The 23,482-nt window shown below is 38.0% G+C and overlaps 1 protein-coding gene across 5 annotated transcripts in view; it reads left to right on the top strand.

The window, feature by feature from the left end:
* The first annotated feature begins 11,845 nt into the window (after positions 1 to 11,845).
* The window catches only part of CNOT10 (CCR4-NOT transcription complex subunit 10), a 32,113-nt gene continuing 20,476 nt past the window's right edge, over positions 11,846 to 23,482 (top strand). For 3 of the 5 annotated variants that reach the window (XM_088150868.1, XM_025171404.2, XM_025171400.2), the window contains exons 1-10: positions 11,846 to 12,062; positions 13,958 to 14,052; positions 14,500 to 14,661; positions 15,882 to 16,032; positions 16,384 to 16,526; positions 18,703 to 18,786; positions 19,454 to 19,537; positions 20,505 to 20,622; positions 21,468 to 21,617; positions 22,701 to 22,903. In XM_088150868.1, coding sequence (XP_088006994.1) covers positions 12,041 to 12,062; positions 13,958 to 14,052; positions 14,500 to 14,661; positions 15,882 to 16,032; positions 16,384 to 16,526; positions 18,703 to 18,786; positions 19,454 to 19,537; positions 20,505 to 20,622; positions 21,468 to 21,617; positions 22,701 to 22,903 — 1,212 coding nt within the window. In that variant the 5' untranslated portion in view covers positions 11,846 to 12,040. The remainder of the gene's footprint in view (positions 12,063 to 13,957; positions 14,053 to 14,499; positions 14,662 to 15,881; positions 16,033 to 16,383; positions 16,527 to 18,702; positions 18,787 to 19,453; positions 19,538 to 20,504; positions 20,623 to 21,467; positions 21,618 to 22,700; positions 22,904 to 23,482) is intronic. The other 2 variants (XM_007421364.3, XM_088150867.1) reach the window with 1 other exon arrangement.

Here is a 23,482-nt window from a genome sequence, read left to right on the forward strand (position 1 = left end):
TTGCCAATATACTTGACCTGAAAAATTGTATTCTTGGCCTGCAAATATATGTTAACATTTTATTGACTGTTTTTTAAAAGGTGCTCTAAATATTTTATCTGTTTGTTCATGGTAGGATCATAATCTTCCTCCCCGCCCCCCCCCCCAAGTCTTACTATGCTGCCTCATCATGGTGAGTGGGCAGGTGCTCCTGAGAAGGATGAGCAAAGAATGCCAGGAGTATACCCTAAGCCTATATACTCCTAGCAGGTCACTGAAGGCATGAAGGCATCCCAACTTCCCAGCTAAGGCAAGCAGGCACTTATATTGGGCAGCAGTGATATATAAAGATGTTGGATGATCAATGACAAAGACATCATCTGATACCGTATGGGAGAAAAGAATAGTAAGCCACTCAGAGTCATGGCAGTGAGATGAGTGACCATATAAATTTAATAATAAATAAATAGCAAATAGTAAACTTTTTTGTATTTTATCAAGAAAGCCACATGGATAGACAATATAAAATGATTGATGACACAGTGCTGGATGATGAGCCTCTCAGGTCAGATGGCACAGAAGATGCAACTGAGGAAGAGCTGTGGATTTTTTTGGAATACAAATGGTGTTTATAATATGGCTAGATTAAAGCTTCTGAACATCTAGTTGCTGATGTTGCCATGTAGGAAAAGAAAACCTGAAGCTGCAAAGACAGAATTACACTGGGAATATGGAACATAAGAAGCATGAATATGGGAAACTCAACACAGAGAATGAAGAAATGAATTAATTATACATTGACACCTTAGGCAGCAGCTAATTGAAATATACTAGAATTGGACACTTTCAGTCAGAGGATCACACTGTTTCCTACATAACATGAAAAACAAAGGAATTGCATTGGTTTCATAAGAAGGATATAGCAAAAACAGTATTTAGGTACAATGCAGTCAGTGACTCAAATAAATAACAATTAGACTTCATGGAAACCCTTTAATACGACAGCTACTTGAGTTTATGCTCCAACCACTGAAGAGGAGGTTAACAAGTTCTATGCTCTTGTTCACTCTGAAAGTACTGTATTTTTCCGTCAATAAGACGCCCCCATGTACAAGACGACCCCCACTTTTCCAACCCAAAATTAAGAAATCAATATTTTAAAGATAGTGCAGAACATATTTTTATTTAGTAATTAGTTAACATTTACCTGATACACTCGGTGGGAGGAGGTCCAAACCGTCTCTCTGCAGCTCTATTTCCATGTTCTTTTGCATAACTGATTACATTCAATCACGAGTGAAACTGCCGATAGCTCGTCTCTGCAAACAGACTTCCTCCAATTGGTTTGTTCAGCATCAGTTGACGTCAGTTACATAAGGCTTGTGATTGGAGGAAGTCTGTTTGCAGACTCAAGCTATTTCACTCGTGATTGGAGGCTAGCAATAGGAGGAAGCCTCTTTGCAGAAACAAAGTATGGGCAGTTTTGCAACCGCATGGTTCTCTCCTCGGCTGACTTCCTTGAATAAGACGCCCTTCAATTTTTAGCGTAAGGATTTTAGAAAAAAGTATCGTCTTATAGTCGGAAAAATATGGTAACAGAAATGCAAGCAAGATATACTGCTTTTGGTTGGGCATTGGAAATACTAGGGAGGAAAATGTGGTTGGACTGTATGGCCTAGTAAACAGAAATGAAGAAGAGTGATTTATCCATTTCTGCCAATCCAGTGATTTCTTCACTGCTTATACATTCAAACAACTAAAATGACACCTGTATACATGGGCATAACTAGATGAAGTACACAGAAATCAAAATAACTATATTATTGGTACAAGGAGGTGGAAAAGCTCAGTTATAATAGCAACAACATGGCCAAGGGCTGATTGCAGAACTGTTCATGGATTGATCATGTGCAAGTTCCAAGCTAAAGCAGAAGAACAAAGCCAACCAGTTTCCATTATATGAACTTGAGCATATACCCACCATTTTCAAAGAAAACATCAGGAATCATTTTGAAGTCCTGAACTTCATTGATAAGGAATCAGAGGAACTGTGAAATAAATAAATTGTTAAGGCTGAATGCGAAAAGAGATTGCTTAAGACCATTGAAGACACAGAAAAACAAGGAAAGTCTTCCAAAAGATTTCTAAACTCAGAAGGTGGTTCCAACCTACAGTTGGTATGCCAAAGGATGTCATGGACAGATGGTAACTGATTCAAAGAAGATCAAATAAAGTTGGAAGGAATATGCTGAAATTTTGTACAGTAAAAATGTCAACATCCAAGATATTTTAGGAGATATTACCTACTTACAAGAACCTCTAGGACAAGAAGATGAAGTTAAATCAGCATGCTGGTCACTATCAGATTGGAAGACTACAGGAATTAATGGAATATATACAGAAGTATGGCAACCAACAGAAGAAGGAACAGTAAAATTTCCAACCAAACTATGCCAGCAAATCTGAAGAACACAGTGGCCAACAGATTGGAAGAGATCAGTCTACATACCAATACCAAAGAAGAGAGACATAAACGAGTGTGCAAATTATTGTGCAATATCCTTAATTTCACATGCTAGCAAAATTATGTTTAGGATCATCCAACACAGATTAAAGTCTTACATGAGAAGAGAGATGCCAGATGTTCAAGATGGTTTTAGAAAAGACTGAGGAACAAGATACATCATTGCTGACACACTCTGCATAATAGAGAAGCCCAAAAAATACCAAGAAGAAATCAATATGTGCTTCATTGATTTATTGATTCAGGCTTTTGGTTGTGTAGATTATGTCAAGCTGTAGAATGTCCTGTAATGGGCTGTGAGAATAACCTTGAGGAACAGGAAGAAGAGCCACAGCCAAGACAACTGTCAGTCCAAAGCAGGAATGGAATTTGAGAAAATGTCTCAGATTTGACTTTTCTAGTTCTCTTTAGGAGGGGGGGGGGAGAAGCCCTATAATAAAATGGTTTTAGTATTCATAACTTTGGTGTTCAAGTCTAGTCTACCTCAAAGGGCTAACATGTCCATGGAAAATGGGAATCTCACAACATCTCACTGTCCTCATGCAAAACCTATCCTGTGTCCAGATGGGACATGGTGAACAAACTGGTTCCAGGTTGGCAAAGGAGTGAGACAAGGCTACAAACTCTTCTTATTTATTCAATTTATATGCTGCATATTGAGGAAAGCTGGAGTGGAAGAAGATGAGTGTGTTTTAAAATTGGAGGAAAAAACATAAAGAGCCTGAAAAAGGCTGATGAAATATACTGATTGCTGAACATGCAAATGGTTTGGAAGCTTTTGTAATAAAAGTCAAGGAGCATAGTGAAAAAAGAGGACTAAGATTACATCCAAAGATCAAATCAATAACAACAGGTACAGCAACCAGTCTTAGAACTGACAATGACATTGTCATTGACACTGAAGTGGTGGATAGCTTCTGCCTTTTAGGAGCCACTATCAAGAGTAAAGGAATCAGTACTCAAGAAATGTGCTGCAGACTAGCACTTCACAGAGTTACAATAAAGGCCTTGGAAAAGATACGCAGATGCCTTGTCTATGGTGTGTCTGCACCTACAAAGATCAGAATCATACAGGCAGTGGTCTTTTCTGTGACACTACAGAAGCAAAAGTTGATCTTCAAAAAAGCAAATAGAGTATTGACAATTTTGAACTCTGGTGTTGGAGAAGACTCCTGAGAATACCATGGATAGTCAAGAAAACAACGAAATGGTTTACAGAACAAATCAATCAGGGTTCTCACTTAAGGCACAAATGACCAGATTCAAATTATATTTTGGACACATTATGTGAAGAACTAGCTCTTTTGAGAAGTCTATAATGCTGGGAAAGGTGGAAGGAACGTGAAGAAGATGACAACCAGCAACAAGGTGGATGGATTTGATTTCAGTAGTGATGAGTGCACTGCTGAGAGACCTGAAGGGCCAGCTCTGGAACATTTGAGAGAAAGTCTGTCTATTGATCACTAGAGTTTATACCGAGTTGATAGCATTATATCAATCAAAGGATCATAAACAATTTAAAATGTAATTTTTCCTGAATATTTCCAGCTTTAATACTTGCAATCACAAAAGTAATCTATAATATAGATGTTAAAACTTTTAGAATCATAACAACCGAAAAGTAATAGTTTACTGATGGAACTTTCTACTTCCATTAGTCCCTGACGCTCAGATAGACTTCTGCCTGAAATCCTGCTTCTAAACAGCATAACTTCCTAGTTTCCTCAGATGTAACAGAGAAACTGTTTCTATTTAATAACTATATCTTTGAATTGAGTTCATGAAATAACCCCATATGGCATTTCTATTCCAATACCAACTCTATGGAATATGTTTTGAATGCCAGAGTCCTTAGATGAGGAGTTAGATATTAATAAATGTTTTTAAAACAAGGCTTTTTATTAGCAACCAGGAAGTCTTCACCAAATTTGTATCATATATCTGCTTATTTATATTCTACTTTTTCCTACTGAACTGCCTTAGTAGATTCCAGACTAAGCCAAAAATGTATTTTGGAAATCTGTTTCAACTGTGGTTGTTGAACTAGCCATAACAACCAGGTTTCCTCCTAACGCTGCCATGAACATTGCTTTTCAAAACACAAAGGCTTGGTTCACACAACACGCTGAATCCAAATTAAACAAATTGTAATAATAATAAACAGTAAATCATTTGCTTTCTTCTCTACACATCTATTTGCATCACTGGAAACTTCTAAGAATGGGTAATTAGATTGTCCCTACATACTGAGTTAAGACAATAAAGAAAATGACAGGGTTAAGGAAAAGAAGGGAACAAAATACATAAAAAGACCTCTGCCAAAACATTGAAGAGTTCCTGCTGTGCAATAAAGAATGCGCTAGATGGACACTGTCTCACCAAGGAAGCTTCCTATGTTCTTGAAGGCATATTCAGAATATAGGGAATAAAAATGTTGTTACCAAGTACAGAGCTCCAGGTCTGCTCAGGTACCTATAAAGTGTTCTTGTGCGTAGGGAGGTCAGAAAAAGTGAGGGACCTAATCTCCTGAGTGAAAACCACTTATGGCTGCTTTTGAGAACTTCTGTAGGTTGCATTTTATTTATTTATTTTTTATTACCGAGAAGAAGGAAAGAAACACATAGAAAGTGCTTTAACAAAAAAGTGAAAGAAATACAACAAAGGAAAAAAAGTGTTGATATGTCATTATAACAGTAAACAATTACAATTCTATATATACTTATCTAATGCAATATTATTCAAGGACATATATATTTCTAATACATTTATATGACTATGTTTTTTTTTAACCTATTGTATTTTGTATAAATGAGTCCTATATTTCATTATACTTGTCCATACAAAGTCTACGTCCCACCTAGGCAATCCGCTTTGTAGGTTGCACCTTTATATTGGAAGTTCAGCATGTGTCTGCTGAAATTATATTCCACAATATTAAGGCAGTAAGAGAAATTTGGTTCATCATCTTTGCATCAGATGCCAAGTTTTTAAAATAATTTTGTTATTAAAAGTTTTATAAAAAACACAAACTGATAGAGTAAAAGAACCAAAGAAAGAGAGAAGAAAAAGTGCAGAAAGAGAACAAAAAGAAAAAAAAGCTTCCAATTTCTTTTGCAGCAAATATAAGTACAATTACAAAATTAACTCTTACTTTATGATTATAAAAAAAGCTCACTTTTTTCTATTGTCCAGTTTTTTTTCTAATCATCAAAGCCACAAATCATAAGCACATTTTTTTCCGTTTCATGCAAAAAGTCTATAAGGGGTTTCCAGTCAGCCATAAATGTAGATATTGTTTTTCTCTAATCAAAGAAGTCAGTTTGCCCATCTCTGCAAGTTCCATCATCTTCACCAGCCATTCCTCATTGTGGGTAGTTTTTTCCATTTTTGAGCATGAAATAGTTTTGCTGCAGTTGTCATATATATTAAAATGTTGCTGCAGGACTTGATCCCTTGTCTTCTAACAAAATGCACCAAGATATCTCTAGGGACATTCCTCATCCTGGCAAATCTGGAATTTATTCTATAAATCTTATCAATTTCTGTCTCCATATCTTCCTCTTCTAAATCCAAAAAAGTTGCCAAAACATTAATAAGCCACTCTCTAATATTTTCATCTGGGATCTCTGGAACAGCTCTAAATCTCAAATAGAATTCTTTCTCCCTCAATTCCAGTAAAGCCAAGTTATCCAATTCACTTTCCATCTCTCTGCTTTGAACCTCAGACTTTCTCTCTAAAATGTCCACTCTATTATTAATTTGTTTTACCTCTCCAGATATTTGTTTTATAGAATTTTCCATCTTTTTAACATCTTCTCTCATCTCTTCTCTTAGCTTTACAAATTTTTCATCCATTCTTTTCTTGAATGCATCCAATTTATTTCCCATATGCTCAAAAAATTTCTGAAGCATATCTTGTGTAATTATTTTTTCTGTAGGTGGTTCTAGCAAGCCTCTTCTGCCATTTTTCTAATGTTCATTTTTAATCCAAAAGCAAAAAAAGTCCCAAGCCAGCAAAATAAAAAGACAAGCTTCTGCCTTTCTTTTTCTTGTTATCTTCTTGTTTCAAACACTTTCACTTTAGTAGCACTCAATAACTTTCACCACAACAAAGCTCATGTTTCCATGGCAACTATACTTTATTATGCAGATTCCACCAATCACATAGACTCTTTAAGGCTAGCTAGTAACATTCCCATGCCAGGCTAATCTCTAGCTGGCTTAAGAAAAAAATATAGCAAAGCACTTTCAACAAAAGTAAAAATAATAAAAATAGAAATAGAAAAATAGGAAGAAAAACAAAAAAATTGTTCCCTTGTCTGTTTTAAAAAACTTTCTTATATCTTCTCTTAATTAAGCTTTTTGCAAATAGTTCTTGAATCTTTCAATTAAAGTCTCTCTTATGTTATTTTTATAATCTTGAAAGAAGGTTTAACTCACCACAAGGAGTCTTATCTTTGCTGCAGAGGAAATCTCTCTTCATCTGCAATTAATTACTTCACAAAATGGTTAAGAAATGAGGAGAAGCAAAGCTGTGATGTCCATTTCACCCCACCCCAGTTAGGAGCATAGATGGAATTCCAGGTCTCCCAGTGCCTACCTCCCAAGCCGGCTGCAAAAACTTCAGTTTCTGCAGTTAATTCAGAAGGAACTGTCGTCCAGAGCACATGTGGTTAATCTCCCAATGTTTCTTTGATCCAGGAAGATTGGGCTGGCTGGAATCCGCCTCCCAGCCAGCGTTTCTCAGCTGCAGTGTCTCTCCATGCTTTGCAGAGCGTCAGCCTGCCATTAATCCCCACCAGAAGCCAGATGCCAAGTTTTTTTTTAAGACCCTAATTACTTTGACACTTTGGTTTTGAAGGAGGTACTGCATAAATAGGAGGCATCTGTATTTGTAAATATGCATACATTCAAATTATAGGTGACCAGATAGTTAAATGTCAAGGTTCATGGAACTCAAGCTTTGTAAAAGTACAAAAATATATCTAGAGGGAACAAGGAGTTGGAAAATTCAAAGCAATTCAATCTAAATTGAGTTATGGAATGTTGAGTTTTTGTTGAAAATACTGTAACTATTCTAATTAAATAGAAACTTTAATAGGTACATTATTTACTGCAATGTTATATCACAAGTTCCATTTATATCTGAAAAAAAAAACCCTTAAGAAAAATATTTTATCAGACTTTTGTGTTCTTTTCCTACAATAGCCAGCCAGAAACATCTGAGCAGGACATGGGTATATTAGCATCTACCCATACCTAGCTGTGATCCCTTCATGGATCACTGCCTTCTCATGGCAAAGGGGCTTGTGTAACTCCAAGCCATCTGAAGCCATGAGCTATGCCGTGCAGGGCCACCCAAGACGGACAGGTCATGACAGAGAGTTCTGACAAAACGTAGTCCACTGGAGAAGGAAACGGCAACCCACTCCAGTATTCTTGCCAAGAAAACCCCATGGACAATGTCAAAAGGCTAAAAGATATGATGCCGGAAGATGAGCCCCTCAGGTCGGAAGGTGTCCAATATGCTACTGGGGAAGAGCGGAGGGCAGTTCCAAGTAGCTCCAGAAAGAGTGAAGCAGCTGGGCCAAAGCCGAAAGGACGTTCAGCTGTGGATGTATCTGGAAGCGAAAAGAAGGTCCAATGCTGTAAAGAACAACATTGTATGGGAACCTGGAATGTAAGATCTATGAACCAAGGCAAGCTGGATGTGGTCAAACATGAGATGACAAGATTGAACATCAACATCTTGGGAATCAGTGAATTAAGATGGATGGGAATGGGTGAATTTAATTCAGGTGACCATTATATCTACTACTGTGGGCAAGAAACCCTTAGAAGAAATGGAGTAGCACTCATAGTCAATAAGAGAGTGGGAAAGGCAGTAATGGGGTACAACCTCAAAAATGACAGAATGATCTCAGTGCGAATCCAAGGCAAACCATTCAACATCACAGTAATCCAAGTCTATGCCCCAACCACTGATGCCGAAGAAGCTGACGTTGACCGGTTCTATGAAGACCTACAACACCTTCTAGAACTAGCACCAAAAAAAGATGTCCTTTTCATCATAGGGGACTGGAATGCTAAAGTAGGAAGTCAAGGAATAATTGGAATAACAGGCAAGTTTGGCCTTAGAGTACAAACTGAAGCAGGGCAAAGGCTAATAGAGTTCTGTCAAAAGAACAAGCTGGTCATAGCAAACACTCTTTTCCAACAACACAAGATACGACTCTACACATGGACATCACCAGATGGTCAATACCGAAACCAGATTGATTATGTACTTTGCACCCAAAGATGGAGAAGCTCTATACAGACAGCAAAAACAAGACCAGGAGCTGACTGTGGCTCAGATCATGAGCTTCTTACTGCAAAATTTAGGCTTAAATTGAAGAACATAGGGAAAACCACTAGACCACTCAGGTATGACTTAGATCATATTCCTTGTGAGTATACAGCGAAGGTGATGAATAGATTTAGGGGATTAGATTTGGTAGACAGAGTGCCTGAAGAACTATGGACGGAGGTCCATAACATTGTACAGGAGGCAGCAACTAAAACCATCCCAAAGAAAAAGAAATGCAAGAAAGCAAAATGGCTGTCTAATGAGGTTTTACAAATAGCTGTGGAAAGAAGGAATGCGAAAAGCAAGGGTGAAAGGGAAAGATAAAAGAAACTGAATGCAGATTTCCAGAGAATAGCAAGGAGAGATAAGAAGGCCTTCTTAAATGAACAATGCAAAGAAATCGAGGAAAACAATAGAATGGGGAAGACTAGAGATCTCTTCAAGAAAACTGGAGATATCAAAGGAATGTTTAGTGCAAAAATGGGCATGATAAAGGACAAAGAAGGCAGGGACCTAACAGAAGCAGAAGAGATTAAGAAGAGGTGGCAAGAATACACAGAAGAACTATACAAGAAAGATCTTAATGTCCCTGATGTCCACGCTGGTGTGGTCACTGACCTTGAGCCGGACATCCTAGAGAGCGAAGTCAAGTGGGCCTTAGGAAGCATTACTAACAACAAAGCTAGCAGAGATGACAGTATTCCAGCTGAGTTATTTAAAATACTAAAAGATGATGCTCTTAAAGCGCTGCACTCAATATGCCAGCAAGTTTGGAAAACACAACAGTGGCCACGGGATTGGAAAAGGTCAGTTTACGTTCCAGTGCCAAAGAATGCTCGGACTATCGCACAATTGCGCTCATTCCACATGCAAGCAAGGTTATGCTCAAAATCCTACAAGCTAGGCTTCAGCAGTATGTGAACCGAGAACTACCAGATGTACAAGCTGGGTTTCAAAGAGGCAGAGGAACCAGAGATCAAACTGCCAACATTCGCTGGATCATGGAGGAAGCACGAGAGTTCCAGAAAAACATCTACTTCTGCTTCACTGACTATGCAAAAGCCTTTGATTGTGTGGATCACAACAAACTGTGGCAAATTCTTGAATAGGGTTAGGGAAATCTGTATGCGGGCCAAGAAGCAACAGTTAGAACCAGTCATGGAACAACCAGTTGGTTAAAAATAGGGAAAGGAGTACGACAAGGCTGTATACTCTCACCCGGCTTATTTAACTTATATGCAAAGTATATCATGAGAAATGCCAGGCTGGAAGAATCACAAGCCAGAATTAAGATTGCAGGGAGAAACATCAACAACCTCAGACATGTAGATGATACTGCCCTAATGGCAGAAAGTGAAGAAGAAGAAATTGCATATGTGTGCCAATAAAACCACCAGAAGTTGATGAGGGTGAAAGAGGAGAGTGCGAAAGCTGGCTTGAAACTCAACATTAAAAAAACTAAGATCATGGCATCTGGACCCATCAATTCCTGGCAAATAGAAGGGGTAGAAATGGAAGCAGTAACAGACTTCATTTATTTGGGCTCCAAGTTCACCGCAGATCTCCATCTGTAGCCATGAAATTAAAAGACACTTGCTCCTTGGGAGGAAAGCTATGGCAAACCTAGACAGCATATTAAAAAGCAGAGACATCACCTTGCCGACAAAGATCTGCATAATCAAAGCTATGGTTTTTCCAGTAGTAATGTATGGCTGTGAGAGCTGGACCATAAAGAAGGCTGAGTGCCAAAGAATTGATGTCTTTGAACTGTGGTGCTGGAAAAGACTCTTAGGAGTCCCCTGGACTGCTAGGAGGTCAAACCAGTCAATCTTAAAGGAAATCAACCCTGATTGCTCATTGGAAGGATTGATAATGAAGCTCAAGCTCAGATACTTTGGTCAACTAATGCAAAGAGAGGACTCTTTAGAAAAGACCCTGATGCTGGGAAAGATTGAAGGCAAAAGGAGAAGGGGACGGCAGAGGATGAGATGGTTAGATAGCATCACCGAAGCAATGAGCATGAAACTGAGCAAACTCTGGGAGGCAGTGAAGGACAGGAAGGCCTGGCGCAATATGGTTCATGGGGTCACGAAGAGTCAGACACGACTTAACGACTGAACAACAACAACAACACCTAGCTGACTTTGGCTGATCTGAAAAAGCTAAGCAGAGTCGAGTCTTGTTGCTATTTGGAAGAAGGACTGCCAGGAAATCCCAGGTTATAAATCAGACTACAAAATAAAACAAATGCAACAAACCAAACCAAAAAACAAACAAAAATCCAGAAGGCACTGTTAAATCACTCCTATATTGTTGCCAAGAAATTGCATATGTGTGCCAATAAAACCACCAGAAGTTGAGCTCCACTTGAAGGAATACAGATTCCACTCTAACTGGCACTGGCTGTGTCAACATATCTTACCTGGATTTTGAATTGATCTGGGTTCACACTGCACCGAACCATAACATATGGGCTGGGCTCATACAACAGGCTATGCCACAAAAAGCTAACCAGCATTAAAACTAGCTAAGGTTAAAATGTTGTGCAAGCGCAGCCATTAGATCCTCGTTAAGCATGCTGTCTGAGTACAGCCACTGCGGGACGCACTAATATGTAGTGTGTTAATACAAAGCCATCGCAATTGCTAGCCATGAACAGGCTTATCCCCCACGAACGGGCTAATTACGTTTTACTACCAGTCTATGCTAGCAGCCGTGACGATCACCACAGCTTGTGGAGACGATGCCCGGTTTTTATCCGAGGTTACTTGATTATTCCACCAGGCAAGAGATCCAGGGGCCTAATCAGCAACGCTCATTCCGGACAACGGCATCGGCACTGGGGGAACCCACAGTTCTTCCTCCTCGTCCCGCCCATTCTGCCCTGGCCCCGCCCCTTAGCCGTGGAACAGTCCGGTCTTCCCCCTGCGTGACGTCTCTACGCTGCGAGCAGCGAGAGGACGCTTGGGCTTCGCGTTTTCCTTTACTCTCACCTAACCCGGAAACAAAAGTGGAATCCCATCGGAAGTGGAGGGAGCTTGTGCCGATGCGTGTGTTTTCTCTTCCTCCATCCCTTTTCTTTTTCAAGCCGACGCTTCTGAGGCTGAGCTGTTGAGGCACCGGTGGCAGCCGCGCCCGTCGGGAGCCTTGTCTCTATCTATGTCAATAGATCGGCTCCTGCAGCATCAATGGCAGCGGACAAGGGCGGAGGTGAGGACAAAGAGCGGTCTCTTTTAGGGCGAGGCAGGCTACCCGCTTCCTCCGGTGGTCTTCACTGGAGGGCTCTATGCCGCCATTGGTTGGAGGGTGTCTCCCCATATATTTCTCCGCACGTTGAGTGGAAGCCCAAAGGGCTTCAGGTGATCTGTTTCGATTTTGCAACCTAACTGGAAGAGGGGAAGAATGTGGAGACGGGTAGAGGGGCTCCACGTCCATTGAATCTATCTCCTGTTTAAGAGGACAGATGCAGGAGAAGGCTAAAGACGTGGCTTCCTTTTTTTGCCCTAAAAGAGCGTTGTGCGAGCATTTGTTAAATATAAAAATGTGGTTAGGTAACCTTCTATGATTGATTTTAGGTCAGGATCTAAATAGCATTGCCTTCTGTGTGATATGGAGGTCTTTTGTAAGGGAGACTGATTTCCTCTCGTGACAGGCTTTTAAGAAGTCCTAATAAAGTAATATAGATTGTTTCCCTATCCCACGTGCCTTCCATTGTGGAATCTGTGGTGGTGGGCATTGATTTTCTAGACTATCCACTGGCAAGAACCCTGACTTCCTTGACTTCATCTTGGTTGCTGTGACATACATTTTCAGACAGTGCAGTGGGAGTCTCTCCATACATCTCTCATTGCAGTGGAGCTTTTTCATAAATAGAAGGCTAATATATAGAGTACAAACAAGTAGTAAATTACTCTTGTATCTCATGTTGCTTTTTGTGACACCAGTTCTCCATGGTAGTTTCTGTGAATTGTCTGGATGTAAATAGTTAAATATGAACATTTTTTTTCTTGACATCAGTTGATGTAGTACACATATTTTTGATTCATTCCACCTTTATGCCTCGTATCTTCCTAATCTCTAACTGCAGTACAAAAAGACTGTTGACTTTACCTTACATTGTGCATCGTGGTTTCTGACGCCATTGACCCTAAATCAGTCAGAATGTTTACAGGCTGAACTAGATTGGTTTTTTAAAAATAATATTCAGTTTATGTCAAATAAAGAATTTGACATAAGCTGAACATCCTAACAAACCCTTGCCCTACCCCACCCCCACTACCCACAAACATAGCTTGCAAAGCAGGATAAAATGAAAAGAAGCAATATCAGAACAATTAACCTATTGTCCTGTGAGTTTTAAGGCAGATGTGAGAAAACTCAGCTTGCAGGGTCTATGTTTTTAGAACTCTGAAATCTGTCACCTAATCAGAGTTACTTATTCCTAGAATAAATAAACCTGAGCCCAGAAATTTCTTTTGAATACCATTACTTAATGATGTTAATTGTCCACATAATATTATCTTTGTTTATGTCAACTTGCTTAGCTTCAGCAGTATAATTTAGAGTGTGAGGAGTCAAATTGTTTACATGAAAATCTCCATGCTGAGCTATTACCAGTCATCCAGTAGATTTAACCAGATGTACGTTTTGTCTGCCCCAGTTCTTATATGCCACGTACACTGCCCCAATAACTTTTAGATTGACCTTGGATAACTTGTTCAACCTATAACTTAAATATTGAACTGTTTACAAACTCAGAATATAATTGAAAATATTACAGAGGAATAGTTTAGATTTACCAAATTCAGAATCCTTGCAGGCTAAAAATAATTCACTATAGAGCCAGTTTAGTGTGGTCATTAAAGGCACTAAGTTAGAAACTGGGAGACTGAGTTTTAGTCCTGACTAAGATACAAAGCTAGCTGAATGACCTTTGGCCGTTCAATCTTTCTCAGCCCTAAGAAGAAGGCAATGGCAAACCTCTTCAAAAATGTGCCAAGAAAAATGAAGGAATCATGACTGATTAGAAGTCACAGTGATAAATAAATGGCTTGACATTTCAATTAGATTTAAAAATTGTTTCTAACATTTACATTGTATTATAGATCAGGGAACAGAGAAACATGAAGGAGCAGGTACTTCTTCTGGGATTACTGATCAAGAGAAGGAGCTATCAAACAGTGCACTACAAGCCTTTTTGGTAAGATAATTCTTGACATGGTATAGGTCCCTTCCTGTAGTGTTCTAAAGTAAGAGATTCTTTAGCCCATTTTCTGCAGCCTAAATATCTTAGTTGAGCTGATAGGAAAATCAAAATATGGCTTCTATTTATTAATTTGTTTCTTGTGTTATGGATTTCTATATGTGAAAGGAAAGGATGCTTTTCTGCTTTCCTTTTGACATTTCTTATCGCAGTACTGTTCTGTTGTCCTGAATCTAGTTGGAGAGGAAGCAGGTAAATTGTTGTTTTCCTATGGAGCAAGTATAATATGCATGACATCACTATGGATTTAAAGGCCATTGAAACAAAATTAATTGCAGGCAATGTATATACTTAATTATAGCAAGACATTTAACATTCCAGGTTATTGATTGATTTTAACATATATCTGCTTATGCCCTGTATTTTTTGTTGTTGATTTTACAGGCTGGAAACTATGATATTTGTCTGCAACAGCTTAGCTGCTTGCAAGAAATAAACAAAGATGATTACAAAATAGTTTTGAACATGGCAGTAGCAGAATTCTGTAAAAATAATCAAACTACAACAGATAACTTGAAACAAACACTTAATCAGCTGAAAAACCAGGTATTGCTTTGTTTGTTGAATTAGTAACTTTTTCATCTTTAGGGTTGGAATTCTTGTGTTAGGCACAATGCTTCTGAGCTCCTGCATTTCTTTTTTTAAAAAAATCTGGTGATTTCCAAAAGGGAACGCACTTTTTATAATAAGTTAAATATTGAAGGGTGTTTTGTGTTCCTCTTCCATTTTCCTTTTAAACAAAAAAGACAGGAAAGGCAATTTTCCATTTAAAAATTACCAGTCTCAAAATTTTTATTCATGGTTGGAAAATGTTTGGTGGTTTATTATGCTATCTGACTATAGCTGAGCAAATCAGAATAAACAGAATGGACTATATATAATAATTAGAGCCAATGTGGTGTAGTTGTTGAAGTCACCAGGCTAGAAATAAGAGATGGTGAGTTCTAGTCCCCCCTTAGGCACGAAGCCCTAGGAAGGAGGCGGCAATGGCAAACCACTTCTGAAAATCTTCCAATGAAACTGCAGTGATTCATCTAGGCAGTTGCCAGGAGTCAAGACTGCCTTGAAGGCACAAAAATAAATAAATATGTAAAATTAATGTTGTCTAGGGTTGTCACTCTATATACATCTGTTCCCTGAAATCCATGGAACTTTAACAAATAGTCATGGATAGGATGGGATGCATAGATTGAAACCTTCTATCTATAATTTCTGGCCTATTAATTTCTTAAAATTTCTTCAGGACTTAAAGGGTTTTATTAAAGGGAATAACTACTGAGTTATCATTAATGATTTCTAATTTCCAAACAATACAATTATTTTTCCTGACGTGCTATTCAGAGGCTATCTGATGAATGCCTATGAATTTTATTCTGTGTGATAAATCCTAATAGGCAAAATTGATTCTGAAGTCTGTTTATCTTAAAATATACTTGAGTAGTATTCTACTGTGTTGGAAGAAATTAGGCCTTAGTTCACTCTATTGGTAAATGATTATTTTTCCTAACAAATAATGATTATGGTATTTCGGTTAGTTAAGCAGAGGCAAAAATCATTCTTAGCTATGCAAGCTATTCTTATTTTTAAAGATGTCTTTTCAGCAAAATCGATGGTTAACCAATGTTTTAACTATTAAGTTATATTTACAATATTTGAATCAATTTGTAGTACAGTCTCTTGTAATTCAGCTTTGTTGTCACTTTATAAATGAGCCAATGAAGGTATATTTGGATATCCTTCCTTTTCTCCCTCCCCACACCCCCCAGGTTCATTCAGCTGTTGAGGAAATGGACGGTTTAGATGATGTTGAAAACAGCATGCTCTATTATAATCAAGCTGTTATTTTATATCATCTGCGGCAGTACACTGAAGCAATAATAGTTGGGGAGAAACTTTATCAATTCATTGAACCATTTGGTAAGATTATGGACAACCAAAGAGGTCCATTCATTCATTCATTCATTCATTTTATATGACTTGTTGTTCTTCCTCCTCCTTTGCTGAGATTACAGAAACTGTTATTGTGGTTTATTACAATTAGCCTATGCAATTCAACTGGAATAGTTACTTTAGTATAAATATGCAGTATGTTTAATAAAAAGTTCAGTAATGTAGAAGAGTCCTAAGCACTTGTTGTCCAATCATTATAAAGATGCCATTTGAGCAGATAGTTAATTATATGACACTTGTGTGAGAAGCCTAAATCTTTGCCAGGGTAATTTGCCAGAAATATATCCCACACATTGAACATTTTTTTTTGTTTTTTAGAGGAAAAGTTTGCTCAGGCAGTATGTTTTCTATTAGTTGACTTATACCTACTGACTTGTCAAGCTGAGAAAGCCCTACATCTGCTTGCTGTCCTGGAAAAAATGGTTTCGCAAGGCAGCAATAACAAAAATGGGAAAACTGAGGTATTTATTTTTATGTATTTTGTTTATAATTTCAATTTATATGGCTGCCTATCCAAATTCTTGACTTTAAAAAAAAGTCTGTTTAAGTCATAAAAACTTAAACAGTAAAAAAACAGCAGCACACATATAATCTATAGCTGAAGTAAAAAAAAAAACCCAGAACACAAATCAGCACAGCCATTGCATGGACTCATGCACATATACGAATCCCCAGGCCCAGTGACAGAACCATGCCTTTAAAAGGCCAACCTAACCTCTGGGGGAATCTAACCTCTGGGGGAATGATGTTCCAAAGGGTGAGCACCATGACAGAAAAGGCTGTCTTCCTGAGCCCTGCCAGGTGGCACTCCTTAAGAGATGGGACCTGGAATGTGCTCTTCCTGCTAGACCAAATGGGAGAGAGGCGGTCTCTCAAATAACCCAGTCCCATGGCATGAAGGGTTTTATAGATCACTATAAATGAATTGCGCCCAGAAGTAGCAATCAGAATGCCCTTCACGGATAGCCCCATGTAAAACACATTGCAGTAGCCCATTTGGAAGGTGTCCAAGGCATGAATGACTGTGAACAGAGCCTCATGGTCCAGGAATGGGAGCAGTTGGCACAGAACGCAGTTGTGCAAAGGCCCTCCTGGCCACAGCTGGCACCTGCTCTTTTAACAGGAGCCATGAGTCCAGGAGGACCCCCAAATTGTGCACTGGTTTGGTTTAGGTAGTGCAGCCCCATGCAGAACTAAAGATGGAAAGTCCCCAGAAACGGAAGACCCTAATAACTACAGCCACTCTGTCTTGATAGGGTTCAGTTGAAGCCTGTTGCTCCCCTTCCAAACTGCCACAGCCTCCAGGCACTGAGAAAGAACCTCCACAGCATCACTTGGGTGGCCGCCAGGGTTGGAGATGTAAAGTTGGGTATCATCAGCATACTGAAGATATCTCACCCCTTGCCATTAGATGACCTCACCCAGCAGTTTCATGTAGATGTTAAACAGGAGCAGAGAGAGAACCAAGCCTCACAAAGCAAGGGCCATGGGCTGGACCTCTCCCCCCATCAACACTGACTGGAACTGGCTCTGGAGGAAGGCAGGAGAACCAGCACAACACAGTACCACCCACTCCCAAACCCCAAAGCTGATCCAGAAGGATACCACGATTGATGGTATCAAAAGCTGCCAAGAGGTCAAGAAGAGCAAGGATGAATGCACCATCCTCATCCTGCTTTTGCCAGAGGTCATCTACAGGTGCAATCAATGCTGTTTCAGCCCATATGGAGGCCTGAATCTTGACTGAAAGGGGTCCAGATAATTCATTTCCTCCAGAGTTCTCTGGAACTGCTGCATGACCACCTTCTTTACAATCTTCCCTAAAAAGAGAAAGTTGAAGACTGGATGAAATTGTCCAGCACCATTGTGTCCAGCAATGGCTTCTTGAGGAGGAAGCAAACTATTGCCTCCTTAAGAGATAATGGGACAACTCTGTCTCTCAAAGTATTTACTACTGTTAAACCCTGACTATATGCCACCTTCTGGGAGGCATTGTCAACCAGGAAGGACATGGGTCTAATATACGGGTGGCTAAGCTAACAGTCATGAGAATCCTGTCCACTTCATCAGGACCAACAGGATCAAACTCCTCCCAGGTAATCAAACTACACTGAGCCTCAACCACCTCCATAAGACCTGCACCAAGCCTAGAATCCAACTTAGAGTGAATCTGAGCAACTTTACCCAACAGACGTCCAACATATTCCTCATACAACCTTGCAGGTAGACTTCTGTGCCAACCCTTCTCAAGAGGGCCCTGGTAACCCTAAATAAAGTCACCAGACAGCTATCCACAGATGCAAAAAGGGCAGAGAAATACTGACATTTCACTTCCCTTACTGCCATGAAGTAGGCCTTAATAGCAGCTCTAACTCATGCTTGGTCAGATATTTGGGAAGTACTGTACACATGCCATATTTTGAGCTTCCAAGTAAGATTAATTTGAAATATGCTGTGTTTACCCAATAGGAAAAAAGTTTTTTCCCCTAGTAATTACCTGTTACTTTAGTTATGGAAAAAGAAGAGATAAATCATCATTAGAAGTTCAATTTCAGGAATTACACAATATGTTTACTTTATCAAATACTCATTGGTTTCAAAAACTGACAACTATTTCATTTCTTGATTTGTAATCAGACAGGTAATAATGCTAGCAAGGAAGCCAACAACAAGTCTGAAAGTGGTACTCTAACAGAAGCTGCTAAATCAAAAATACATCAGGTAAGATAAATGCTGGGTTCTGCTTAAATATTTCTCTTAGAAATGTTGTCCATTTTCAGACTGACCCAGAGTTAGTTGGTATATATTAGCTAAGTATGGGTTTCTTTTTATAGATCTCCCTGTGTATTATTTTGGAAATAACCAATGTCTAAACTGGGCTGTGTACAGTTTTCAGCAGCCACTTATTCATTCCTTTCAGCTGTTGTGACTGTGATGGTCACTGTGTGCACAGTCCAGTTCCCAAGAGTTTTCTCTACATAATCCTTTACCCAAAAGTAATCCATGGATAAAATAAGTATCCACTATTAGAAATTCTAACTTGCGCTTTGAAGCACAGTCTCAACTTTTTATATGTTGTTTTGCTCTACAGTATTCCCAGGGGAAATAATTAAAAGGAATAGTATGGATTATCAGTTGGCCATAAAAGTGCTAATATGCTCTTTTAATTACCAGGATTGTGTTTGACATCAGCTCTTGAAACCAATTGTTCCACACTGTCATATTTGTTCTTACTTTTAGAATTATTTTAAAGTTTAACCAGTATACCATATTACTTGTCCAAATTGTAATAATTGCATCTAATTTTGATACCAGGACCAGTATAATTTCTGAATAGTGACATCATTTTTTTCTTAGCATAATGAAGTTTTACATTCATTTTTACCAGTATAAGGTTCGAGCTTATATTCAAATGAAATCTCTGAAAGCATGCAAGAGGGAAATCAAGTCAGTTATGAATACAGCTGGAAATGTAAGTACTTAATGACTATAATGAATAACATATTTGTCATTTCTAGGACCTGAACTATCTAATATTACATATTTTTGCTCAGACAGTAGAACTCTCCCTCATTCTTCTTCTGTCTACTATATAGATCTTAATTTGTTTTGGCAGATTCCCCTACAGATCTGATGTGAGGTGAGGAGAGATCCATTATGTTGGCAGATGTTGTTCCATAAGCATATAAACTGATGCAGCCATTGGATACATCCTATTATGAAATACCTCTACAATTAAGGATTAAAGTGGTTAATTGTTTTCCTTAACTCCCTTCCAGTTTTTGGATTATTATTCTACTTTTCATATTTATCATATCTAAAAATCTGCTATTTGTTTTAGCCATGGAAAATCATTTAAGACATTGTAGGAGGAGAGCCCTATTAGCTTATGATGGCAAAAAAATCAGGAGTCTGGTTGCACCTTTTCCAATTAACTAACAATTATTTTTTAATACAGTTGTTTAGTTGGAAAAGGTACAACCAGATTCCTGATTAATCATTTAAGCAATTCTTGCTTACTTAGGTTTGCAGACTGTTTTGGACCATAGTGTTTCAAACTTTAAAACACAGCTGTTTTTAATACTGAAATAAAAACTATTCTGAAAGACCCCTTTGAACTAGAATCCCTTTAGAAGAATATTGTAGCACCCTAAGTATTATTCTTCTAGTGTTTTTATTAACTTGCATTTCGTTTCCTTCCTTATAATTCTGAATGAAATTTTTTCCTTCAATACTTCTACTTAAGCAGCCTCTTTATATTAAAATGAATTCCTTTCAGAACTCTTCAGACCACTATAAATTGTACATTTTAGTGGTACCTTTCTGGCAGTAAATGGTTAGTAATTTCTGCAGCTTTTGCTTTTCTCATGTTGTTAATTCAAGCTTCCAACTCTGTTCCTTCAAACTACCAGTAACTATTGTTTTTATGCACTTCACAGTCTGCTCCTTCTCTTTTTCTGAAAAGCAACTTTGAGTATTTAAGAGGCAATTACCGGAAAGCTGTAAAGCTCCTGAACAGCTCAAATATTGCTGAGCATCCGGGATTTATGAAGACAGGTACAATTCACTTTTATACTTTGATTTTTATTTCCCTGATTTGGTATAAAACATTGTATGGATGAAGGTATCTCTAGCTGAGTTTCATATTTTCTGTCCTCCTTGGAAATGTCTTTATTTCCTCTAGCAATATATAAGATCATTTTACTGTTGAACATCTTATAAATTCCAAATGTTCTATCTAGAAGAAGTGTCATTTAATAGACCACTTCCATTGTTTTACTAAGCAATCAAATAAATCTTTAATTGAGTCTCTGTAAATGCAGTAAATATGAAAAGGGTTATAGCCTTAGAAGTCTCACAGTGGTTAAATCCACAGCTCCAACTATTTTTTAAAGTTTAAAGCCATATAATGTCTGGTTAAGCTCATTATCTGAATACACAAGCCCTTGTTTTTGCCTGTAACAATTTTCCCTTCATTGTTCATTTTAATGCATTCACATTAAATTATGCAACTTACATTGCTGTTGCATTATCTGTTGAGACTAATTAAAGAGTTTCACTGAGTCAATATAAATTTAGTTGAACTTGAAAGTTTTCTCCTTGGAAGAAATTCTTGTCCTTCTTCAAATGCTTTTGAAGGAAACATGGAGAACATTTGGACTGCAATTTGAAGAAAGAATAATGGGGGACGTTCAGTGGTCAAAGAAAGCAGGGCTCAGTATTGCTGAACGTAATGTCAAAGCTGTGACTGCTAGTTTGTAATAGACCAAATGAATGTGAAAAAAAGGAAATTAGACATTAAATGTTTAATCTCTGTAGTTAAAAATAAATGTATAGGAAATCAAATGCTGCTCATCTCCCTTAGAAAGCCCATCATTTGATTTCTGTTTGCTTTTTCTTAGGAGAATGTTTACGGTGTATGTTCTGGAATAATCTTGGTTGCATCCATTTTGCTATGGGGAAACACAACTTAGGAATTTTCTATTTTAAAAAGGCTTTGCAAGAAAATGACAATGCCTGTGCACAGCTTGGGACAGGTGGCACAGATCCAGGTAAAGTAAGCAAGTAATAAATGCACTGTAAGGACTGATGAATAGATTAAAGGATATAAAATAAATACAGAACTGCTGACTTTCCTAATTTTTGAAACTGATTTGTTTTGGGGTTTTTTTAAAATATGCATATGACATCTTAGAATTGTTTTTCTAGTCCTGTTTGCAACTAAGGAGTGAAATATAAAAAGTAGAATTATAGTGGAATATATTAAAAGTGGAATTCATTAAATGTCTTCAAATGCAGTTAGAGTAATACTAGAAATGATACATAGATAACCACTATTGATAGGTAAATCTCAAGTGCTCAAGAGTATCATTTGTTGAATTGACTTCATTAGCTGCAGAAATATTTACTAATGAGTAAATTGGGAAGGACAATAATCATAAACCTCAGGCTTAAATACAGACAACGTATAGTAGTGACACGTTTCTTCTTGATTTAAATTATGAATTTTAGAATAAGAGTCTATGTATGGATTAGAATTTGTGAGATAAGTTTATATAATCTGAAAGAACACACAAAGGGAAATAGAGGAAGATAATAGGACATTCTCTGTATGAATAATGTATATATAATAATAATAATAATAGTATGTATTATATACATTTATGTTTGTACAATAAGAATGTATATATTATGTATTCTTGACTTCACTGATCTGTTCACACCAGTCAAGTGCCTACAACTCATCCTAGATAGGAGAAGCACTCTGAAAGTTCAGAGACACGAGATCCTTGGTGAAATTGTGCCATAACCAACAGCCCTGTTTATCATACCTGATAATATTTGGGCAGTTTCTGCTCAGATGAGAAATTTTTATTTTTTATAAGAAAGAGACTTATAGGAGCCAGGATTTTGAGCTCCATTTCTCATCCTACATTTTTAATCTATAAAAAAGCTAATGACAGCCCAAATAAAGCAACCAACACAAAGCAAGTGATTGAATTGTAGTGATTATAAATTACTAATATGTGTTAGCTCCTCTGGTTACAGGATAATTTAACTGGTCCTTGTCCAATAATATCCATTTGTGGCTATCCTCTTAAACTGCATAGTTAATATCCAATTTTTAATCACAGGTAAAAAGTTCTCAGGACGACCAATGTGCACGTTACTGACCAACAAGCGTTATGAGTTGCTATATAACTGTGGCATTCAGCTTTTACACATTGGGAGGCCACTAGCTGCTTTTGAATGCCTGATAGAAGCTGTCCAGGTTTATCATTCAAATCCTCGTCTGTGGCTGAGAATAGCTGAATGTTGTATTGCTGCCAATAGAGGGGTAAGACTGATGTCAGTGGTCTTTTTTCATAACAGTTTTGTGCTAGAAATTAAATTTAATCTTCTGAATAACTTGGCTTTTTACTATTGAAATTGTGCTCTTTTTTTTTTTTTTTAATAAAGCCAAAATTCACTTTTTTCCTCTAACCTTGCATGAACAGGAGCACTATGAGCCTCAGGGTCCTAATATGATCATAAGAAGGGAAATCAAAAGCATCTGCTTTTAAATTAATTGGAGTTGCTCCTGCCTGAGCTATAAAAACTATAATTTTTAGTAAGAGAGGATTACAAGCCCAGACGGTTTATGAACATTTACCTTACAGGTGATATTTCTAAACAAAGAACTCTGAGTGGAAGGTGGAAGTGAAAGCCAGCCTGATTTTCTCCTTGCAGCTGTGCTAAAGGAGGAGAGAAGAGAACAGCCTAATCTTTTGGCCCACTTTGGACATAATACCAGTGTCTAAAGATTTGGTAATTAGAGGGGTGAAGAGAAAGAGGATGGAGCAGAGGCACAAAGCAGTAATGGGGTGGGAGGGATGAGTGTGAAGAAGTGGGATGTAGTTGTAGGATGATGCACACA

The sequence above is a fragment of the Python bivittatus genome, unplaced genomic scaffold (assembly GCF_059951505.1).
Source record: "Python bivittatus isolate LINGU-HERP-01145 unplaced genomic scaffold, Pbiv_v1 ctg000610_np1212, whole genome shotgun sequence".
NCBI lineage: Eukaryota > Metazoa > Chordata > Lepidosauria > Squamata > Pythonidae > Python > Python bivittatus.